This window comes from Ooceraea biroi, chromosome 3 (assembly GCF_003672135.1).
Source record: "Ooceraea biroi isolate clonal line C1 chromosome 3, Obir_v5.4, whole genome shotgun sequence".
NCBI classification, from domain to species: Eukaryota; Metazoa; Arthropoda; class Insecta; order Hymenoptera; family Formicidae; genus Ooceraea; species Ooceraea biroi.
The window spans coordinates 7,702,030-7,711,848 of NC_039508.1; the positions used below are offsets into that span (position 1 = coordinate 7,702,030).

A 9,819-nucleotide genomic window follows, 5' to 3' on the forward strand; every position below is an offset into this window, starting at 1 on the left:
AATTAAAGCAAAAGGAGGAGCTAACTATTGAGAAAACAATAAAAACACTTTCCTACATAAACTTCATGGTTTTATTTCTTTCTTATACGAAAACGTTATGCAATAATTGAATTGTTATGGGGTGCCTAATACTTTTAGCCACGGCAGTAGACATTTTATTTTGTAAGAATTATGAAATTCTAATTGATATGGTCCTGAACGTCGCGGTGTCAATAGCTTGGAATTTGGCTATTGCGCAAGCTGATGTCGCGTGATTTAAAGGTGTCAATCGGTGATTGGCGGATTAAGATCGGAGAGCCGCGTGTATCGGCTCGAAGGCTCGCGAAAAGCCGATGAAGAAGAGTCGAGCGTTAGACGATAAGCAAAGCAGTTCGTTGGGTTTGATCAGCCGGTCTGAGTCGAGTCAACTCAATCCATGGGATCAATCCCATTTCATCGTGCAGTCACTATTATATCGTGTAGTCCGCGCATTTGTTGTTTATTGCTCGTGTTGTCTAATAAATGTCATCACGTGTAAAGTGCGCTTGTTTAACCGAGTTATTAAACCCGATTCCCCACGTACTTTGATAGTTGAAAGCTGTTGTCACGTCCCGGTAAAAATCGAACTTTCTCTTTTCTCTCAACGGTCCGAACGACGCGCACAAGACGCACCTCGGAACCGCCATTTTGTCGGTACTCCTACTTCCACGAGGGACGTCCCACTCTCCAACCCACTCTCACGAGAGAGGGGACCCCCACTACCGAACCGCCGCAGCACCGAGCCGCCGAAAACAAAGGACCTCAGTGCAGGACCGGAAAAATTCAGTTCGACTCGCGACTCCGAACCAAGAGGTTCACTCGACACTCAAGGCCCACGGTTAGCCTTTTTCTATTTCAATCTCTAATTCGAACTTAGAACTTTTCCATTCCTTCGTATTTCGACTTAGAATATTTTTCAATCTTCGTATCTTGACTTAGAATATTTTTTCAACCTTCGTATCTCGACTTAGAATATTTTTCAATACTAGTACTTCAGAGTTATCTTAGAGTTAGACGTTAGCATTAATAACCGTAGTAGTTAACTTAAATTTTGTAAGAACAATTGTATTTCCACCAATTCATTTTATTTAGAATATATGTATTTTGTGTGCTTGAATTACGATTTATTTTATTTATGACCACCAAGCCGATTTGATCATAATTCAGCGACTATAAATTTTACGCAGCTACCTCAGTTTCGGTCATTGTGTTTGTGTGTGTGTGCAACCAACTAACGAGCCTACAGTGCGGACAACGCACGTTGGTCTTCATTCCGCTGAGCTGACAGTCTTACAGTGCGGACAACGCACGGGACGGTCACTCGGTAACGAATCCCTTTCCGCACCACTCTCATCACAAGGTACACCCTAACAGAGGCGCGCACGTTTTTAACATTAACTTTTGCCTAAATGACGAAGTTCTAATGCCGAAAACGAGACGAGGAGGAAAGAAACACCGAGCAAGACGTTTAGCTCGTATATTTTCTAACTTAGAGTCAGTGAACACCGTCGTCTCGCAGTATTACGGCATCGAGCCTCACTACATTGACCCAGAGTACGAGGCACTTTTCCGACCACGCGACCGTGACACTAACAGGAATAACAATAATTTGATCACAACGCGACTCACGAAACCGAGAGTGACCAGCAACTCTGTCGTATCACATCGAGTGATTCTAATCACGAACGGAAGCAACGAAGCCACGTGGGCAACGAGACTGGTCCCCATTTCATGCAACCTGCGGTACCCTCTGTGCCAAGATATTCCCGAGGGGGACCCTCGCCGAACTCATTACGATAGGCTGGCACAAGAGATCAAGGTACAGCGCTGGATCGAGAGTAACCAAGAACCCCTGGGTAAGTGAAATTATCATACTATTACCTCTCAACTTACACCGGCCTAATGATAAATTAATGAAGTTATCGACTCAGTCAAGTTAAAATTCAGAATATTACTACAGCTTTCTAATGATAAGTTAATGAAAGTAACTCATTCAAAGTAAAGGTCAGAACAGTATTGCAGTCGTCCATTAATGAGCTAATGAGGTTGATTCACTTTCATACAACCCGATGGCACTTTGCGTGATCACGCGCGGATACAAAGACGTCGAAACACAAGCCGCGTTATGCGAACAATGCAAATCCTCACGAATCGGACCCATCTATCATAACGCGTACGCGAAAACGGAGACTCATAAATTGAACATCGGGCCCCGTGTGATTGATGTAATCTGTATATATTGTTCCGCATCATTAACGACCTACCGACCGGCCCATAGATGCACACGTTGTTATAACGAAGTGATCGGTTTAATTAAGGGGAAGTAAATTCAAATAAATTCGCTATCGGCCACCCCTTCTATTGAACCGAAATTTTTCACAAAGAGCGACCCTGCCACCCTTCCGCGGGAACTGCACTCCTGGCGAAATCACTCTGATCACGAGTATCCCCGGGTAGAATCCTCGGATTCGGTAACCCGAAACAGTGATCTAGTCCCGTGCTACACGTCCGAGTCCTGCATTCTTTGCAGCCGCGATTAGCCGGGACGTAACACTGTTCGGATTAGTAGAGAAGAAGAGTATAAGCTCGGGGTCGTCATCATCTCTTTCTACAGAAAGTTTTGGAAAAAACCTTACAATTTCAAATTTGTAAGTAGGTGATAATATGGGAGTTCTAACTCAGGGGCTCCGAGGGGGGTGCGTGGCGGGGGGTATCTCGTCGGCGCGGGGGAGGAGGAGAGTCTCTGGACCAGAGGCTCCGAGGGGGATGCGGGGAGGGGAAGGGTGTTTCTCGGGACCAGGAGCTCCGAGGGGGTGTGGGGAGGGGGATGGTGTTTCTCTGGACCTGGAGCCCCAAGGGGGAGGGGGGTTTCTTTGGACGCGTGGGGTATGACGTCACGCGGGGGTCTTCGAGCGCCGGTACCAGTCAAAGGGATGTTTATGTAAACAGACTACTAGGAACCATGGTATTGTTATACAGAAGCGATAAGAAAAAAGTCGAGGTAGGCTGTGTCGGGACACGGCCGCAAGTTTTTAACGTCAATACGTTATGTTAATGGAAAGAGTTCAAAGAAAGATAGTAGTTTCAATCAACTGTGTATATTTTCAATATCACAATATTACTTTTGTTACAGTTTCAATACATATTTATTACAATAAATGAAATAAGTACAGTAGTTATCATATAATTATATTATAGTCTTTTATAGTCTTTTTCTAATGTTATTCCTGATTCCTGAGTAACAAAGCTACTGACTGAACGTCACAGCTATACTCGATCGTCTTCGTTGGGCGATGGCAGTATCGCAGGTGGCAGCCCGGACAGTTGTCTCACCATTCTGTTCAACACCGGATGATGGTACGAGAAGTACGAGATGTAATTCAGGCATTCCACGCTGATGTTGCGTGTAAAAGTGAAATCTAGACAAGTATTGCCCAGAGTCGTACCTGTCGTCGCCCGTGTCGCGCAATCGATGTTGAACGTGTTCTTCATGAAATCGACGAACTGTGTGTTCTGCATTATGTCGACATTGAAGTCGCCGCATAGGACTATCGGTACGTCGGCGTCCATTTCGACGAACGGATGAACACTGTTGTTGGCAATGTAAGGCGCTAGCGATTGAAACAAGAGCATACCGATTTCACGTGACGACGAGCCGGAATGTATGCAGACGGAGCCGAGGATGAACCGAATGGTAGAGTCGATTGTTATTTCCGCCAGACATACATCACCAAACTCGCGACCGCACTGCATGCGGTTGTCGATCTCGATGGTGATCGGGCGACAAATGGTTGGTCTGCGTATCTGCTTGTATATTGCGACACCACCGGCAATGTGTCCGGTCTTGCCGCCATAGTTCGAACGAGAAATGCATTCGTAGCCGGTGATCGATGCAGCGGACTCGTGATCGCGCATCCACGTCTCGGTGAGCGCAAGGTACTCGCACTGCTGCAACACAGTGTCCGTTATGATGTCGACCACATGCGCACCGAGACTCTGTGCATTGCAGTTGAGTATGCTTAACTCAGTGTGTCACGTCCGGGGAAGTGAGAATGTAGACGATCAGGTACCTGTCCCAAATCTATCCCTCAGGTGATTTGATTTCAGGTGCTCTCTTTTGATTATGGGTCAATCTGCATACACCGACTTTACCCGGGAATGGAGAGAGCTTGCGATTAACTCTTACGGTGATAAAATCGTGATTGTCAAAAATATAATAATATTGTAAGTCAATTATAACAAAATTACATTCTCCAGATGACGTTAAATAAATTACATGTATACTTCAAGTTTCCATATTCTTAATTTAATTTTAATATTGGCAATAAAGTATGTTCCTTAATTTGCCGTTAAAAAAGAGGGCGTGTTCTACGCTCTCGATTAATTTTACCAGATGCTTCGTATGTTACAAGAGCGTTTTAATGCTCCTCTAATGAAACAGCAGGTTATGTCATTCAGGATTTAAATTATGGCAAGTATATGCTCGTGAATTACTTATAGGTTAAAAGGGAAATTAAATGGGAATGAAACTTCTTAAATGGCCAATTATGTCATATAATTTATAAATAATCAATTTAAACTCAATAAAATTATGTAATAGGAATGGTTGTCTGTCAAATAAAATAATAAGCACCTTTTGATTAGTATAACATAATCAATGTCATTTATTATTCAAATTCTGATTCCATTTCGTCTGGAAATTCGTGTGTTACACTCGTGTTTGTGGTGCTGTCTGTTAGTGTAATTCTAACAAGTTTTTCTATCTTCATAAAATATGCATTAATTATAGGATCACAGGGAGGTTTAGAAATAACTTCAATTTCTTCGATAAATTCAATATCTGAATCACCCGTTGAATCAACTGGCTGATTTTCTTTTACAAAAACTTTCACCGTAGATGCGTGAGATTCTTCTGGGGAAGATGTATATTCAGTAACTTGCGGCGAGGACTCGCTGCAGTGTGATGGTAACTGAGATGAAGAGGTTTCCTGAGTTAACGTTGAAGGATCTGGCGTAGCGGTTTCTTCGCTCTGCCGTTTGTCAGGGCTTACAGATCGACTAGGCGGTTGGTCGTCCAGGTTGCGCAGGAAGTCGGAAAATTGAGCTCGACGCAACTGCAGCAGATACTCGATTCTTTCCCTTTTTCGGCGGCCCGCTCTATGCTTATTCCTTCTAACCATCTACATGCGAAAATAATAATAATAAAAAATTAGTACTCTGAGCGGGTTTTCGCTCAATAAAGCGGATTATCGCTTGAGTACTTACTTCTATAATGACTGAGTTACCCGTTTGGTTGTAACTTGGTATCTCTCTATTATCCAACAAATGAAAAATAAATTTAAATTATTATCTCTTTTAATTCTTCAACAAAATTACGGTATAAGAATAGGAAAATATTGAAAAAGGAAATCGTAGCGTAATGTCGCTGTGTAGTGTACGGCAGTAGTATAATATAGAAATAAGGGCGTCACTTCGCTCTTACTAATTATTAATCAAATGGAAAAACGGAAAGGATGAGCAATAATAATGCTCATATGCAAAGGATAAAATAAAATAAAATATCTCAAAAGAAAAGTAGGCAGGTTACTATGCCTTTCTTTATAATAAGTGGAATGTAACACAAGGTAAGGAGTCGAGCACTTCTATGCTCGTACACGGTGATGGAGTTGAAGAATAAAATAGTGATTTAAAACAAATTAATATTGATTCTAATTCGTTATTAACTGTTATTCATAATTTCCTAATGCTTTATTTGTTAATTAAATAAAATATACCTCCTGTGACTAAATTGAATGTATCAGGTAAAATATATAATGAAATGGTCAGACGTAGTATACATAAGGAATTGGTTAGACGAATGAATGTTCGTGCTTAACAATACAATAACGAAAATTATGTAATTTATTAAACTTATATCTTGTTAGTGATATACTGTAACCATAATTAAAGTTATTAATTCACCATGCACTGCTTTATGGTAAGTCAGCAATCTCTTAATATTGTCACTAGCGTAAGCCGTACTATTGTCACTAGCGTAAGTCGTACAATTGTTACTAGCGTAAATCGGACTTTTACCATGATCACTTGATTTGAGTACATAAATGTAATAAATTGTTAAATTACTGTTTATAATCGAATTATCCTTCAAATAATGGTATGATTTGATTTTAATTCATTTTAATATTCAATGTGACTTAATTGTGTAATGAGGCATATATGTTCTTATACCGGGCTAAGGCATGAGAAAATGGCGGCTATACACGCCGTGGTATATGACAGGTATGGAAGCGAATGTTCGCCCTCGAATGTTTTCAAAGGATAAATCACAGCGAATGAAGTCGCTGTTAATGGTATTCAAAAGGGAAAAAGCGAATTAACGCTTTTAATATAATTGAAATAAATGGGTATGCCTCGCACAATTAAATTGAAAGAATTAATGCATTCATGCACTATATATTCAATATAGGATGACGCTTCGCTGCGAATTTATGCTGGCGAGCGATTCTGAACGAAAGTTAAAGTTGAAATATAATTGTTTGCAACTGTTGTACCATTAATATTATTCTCAATGATTAATACAATAATAATTGAAGGGTATATTTAATGAACAATCAAATTAATCAAAAGTTTATTACTAAAATCAAGTGTAATATAGAAGTTGGTTACAATATGAATGTATGTGTTACTCGAAATAATTTTATTCGCAAATGTCATATAAATCTGAACCCTCAGGCCAGTAATTGTTTCACAAATAATTATAAATCAAAATATTAACTAACTGTAAGTGTAATAATGTATTGAAGCTTTATAAATCTGTCAAAATGTATAGTATGTATATGGAGTACAAGTATAACGTTCCATAAGAGCAGCGAGTATAAAATAATTAAACAAATCTACTCACAAGTGTTCGCACAGATCTAACCCTCGGGTCAGGAAGCACTTGATGATGTAGCAGCAAAAGAATAAGTCAATCAGACTTTGGTAATAACTCAAACTTCACTGGCTCTACGTTATATTTTACGCTTAGTTAGCGAATTTACGCTAGCTAGCGACTCCAATAATAGTAGTCGTAATGAAAAGATGTAAAGTAATAATAATAATTATTCTCTGGCTGCTGCACCACGTTATATACTCGAAAATTATGATGCGTGGGGACAGAGTCCCTGTAGCTCGAGAAGGGATTACAATAAGTGGGGACGCTACGGTTAAAGCAAAACTAAAATAGTAGGGAGGCTCTGCCCACTTAACTCATTGGTTCTTCGTTTTCGAAGCTTCTTATGGTGGGATCGAAAACTTAAGTGGTGGGATTGGTCTCATGGTGCGTCTAGTGGGGACGATGAGCTCAACGGTGAGCTCAACGCTTACAAAAGATAAACGTATTTTTACGCGTAAGTTCAACATAAAGTTCTCAGTACAGAATTATCGCTCATCTGTTATACGTTATAATCAACCGGAGTTTCTCCGAATCAAATGGCAGCTGCAACTTCCTGCCGATATATCCTGCTCGAGATATCTATTCAACCTTTGATTAAGACAGCGTTCTTGGATTATTATTTCAATCAGGTGCCGACAAGTCACCGTTTTTTACAATTAGTCATCATGAAATAATATTCCTTCATGAATTTAAATCTTTATTCCTTTGTTACTTAACGCTGTGTTCACTGTCTTATTCAAATTAATATTTAAATAATTCTGTAATGCTCACAAATTTAATTCTTAAAATTATAACGCTTGACATATGCATTTTATATGCTCCTAGTCTTATGCATGAATTATTATAAGACCTTGCATACGCCTACTTAATAATATAACGCACTCAGCTGAATAATAATCATTGTAAATTATTGTAAAATCAATTATTGGTATCATGAGCCTTTAATAATGTAATTAAATCATTTAAAATTATTATTTCAAGATACCATTCTAATAAACTTATAAAATCTCACTCAACCAATAATTGTCTTATACTTATAGGGATGCCTATATATATAGTGTCACGTCCACCGCTACCGCAGAATTAAAAATTTCCTTTTTACAATAACAATCTCCAGCGTTAGACTATATATAGTAATAATTGCGAGCGCTAGATCATAAGGAAAAACACTTGAACAAATCCCAACGCCATTGGCCAAGTATTTGCACTAGTTCGAAAATAGACCAATCAGAAGCTGTTACATATCACTAACACTATTGGACAAAACTTGGGAATTGGGCAAGTTCCTAGAGTAAGGTTTGGACAAGTTACTAAAATCCTAGTTCGGAACTAGACCCATCAGACGACGCTAGTTGTAACTAACGTCACCAGCCCTAGTTCCTAGTTACAACTCGGAACGCCACCCGACGGAACTAGACAACACAAATCTCCGACTATATACTCGGAACATCCGCCGCGATCGCTCTCTTGTGCAGCAGCCGTCGTCGAGGTAACACCTCCAAACCTTCCTCGCATCCCTTCGGGGTCTAGTGTTAGATTCTATTTTCATTATTAACCTCAAAGTTTTAGCGCGAATCAACCTACAACCAAGTTCCATTTATTCAACCATTATTATATCGACTACTATCATTACTATTATTTGTAACTAATAATTAAGCGTTTATAGATATCGCTACATTATCGTAGATTCTTTTATATTTTTCATAACGTATGTAAACTCGACTTCTCCTTTCGAGAGTATTCAATTATACATATTAATAATTGTAATCACTGTTTATTTAATTCTCTCATCCATTCTTCCCTTTCCTTCAGCGAACGTAGTAATAAATAAGTGTGCGCGTTTTAAAATACGAAGTTGTGGTGCGTATTACAAACGATCTACCACGAGAAGGACGACCACGAGGCAGCTAACCTCCAAATCCAGTAGACGCACGCTACGCTAGAGTTTTAACCTCCAAGACATGTGGCCAGCAACGGTGAGTACAACTTATATTTACATTTAAGCCCACTGCTATAGTGTTGCTTACGTAATTTAAACCATTAATTATTCACTTTGGTCGTGCCACCTTACTTATTATTCGAGCCACGTGTTGTCGTGAGATATAACCTCAACGTCTAACCTCAACGTGTATTATTCGAGCCACGTGTTCGTCGGGAAACATAACCTCTCCTCGGGCGAATAACGCTCATTTCTCGAGCGGACACTCGCTCACTACGACCGAATTCCCCGAGGAAATGGAGTTTGTTTAATAAATTTACCGAAGTAGCGTAAGCTAACCAACTGTATGCATATTTCTTTTACCTTACCCCTCTCCCCCCTATACCCTACGACAAATCGAAGAGCGAACATCGCTTCTTGGGGCATGCACCGCCCTTCCTGCCCCGGTCGGCTTAACAGAACTTACTTATCCCGGAAGCGGGCGCAATAACGTGTGATGTGCCGCTTCATAACGCGTAGATTTAGCCTCTCCCGACCTCCTCCTCCCATACTGGATCATCAATTGCGGACCACCGCCACTTCGTGTATGAAGTATTCGGCCTACTTCCATCCAGAGTCTAGAAACTTGTTCTGTCGGAACTGCTATACCAACGCCATTTCCACTTCAGAGAAATTGAGTTGTGAGCTAATACAGAAGCACGATTTAGTGGTAGGATTCACACGATACATTCCTACGTGCCACGATTGCAGAAGTAACCTTGCGTCTTACTCTCCGGTGCTAAGCTGCGATACCTGTGCGCTCGAATATTCGGCACTGCTCAGTTTGTTACAGGCAGCCGGTGAAAGTATTCTTGATTTCCCCGACCCGACCGTGGTGCGGGTACAGGGCGACGAAATAAGCACTCTAGCTCTTGCACCTGGTGATAAC

At 40.4% G+C, this 9,819-nt stretch overlaps 1 protein-coding gene across 1 annotated transcript; it reads right to left on the reverse strand.

Moving 5' to 3' along the window:
- Positions 1-4,658: 4,658 nt before the first annotated feature.
- Positions 4,659-5,372, reverse strand: LOC113561641. Its single transcript, XM_026968317.1, has 2 exons — positions 5,284-5,372; positions 4,659-5,198 (listed from the first exon to the last, which is right to left on the reverse strand). The coding sequence occupies exon 2, from the start codon at positions 5,196-5,198 to the stop codon at positions 4,686-4,688; it is 513 nt and encodes a 170-aa protein (XP_026824118.1). The 5' UTR covers positions 5,284-5,372; the 3' UTR covers positions 4,659-4,685.
- Between the last annotated feature and the right edge of the window lie 4,447 nt (positions 5,373-9,819).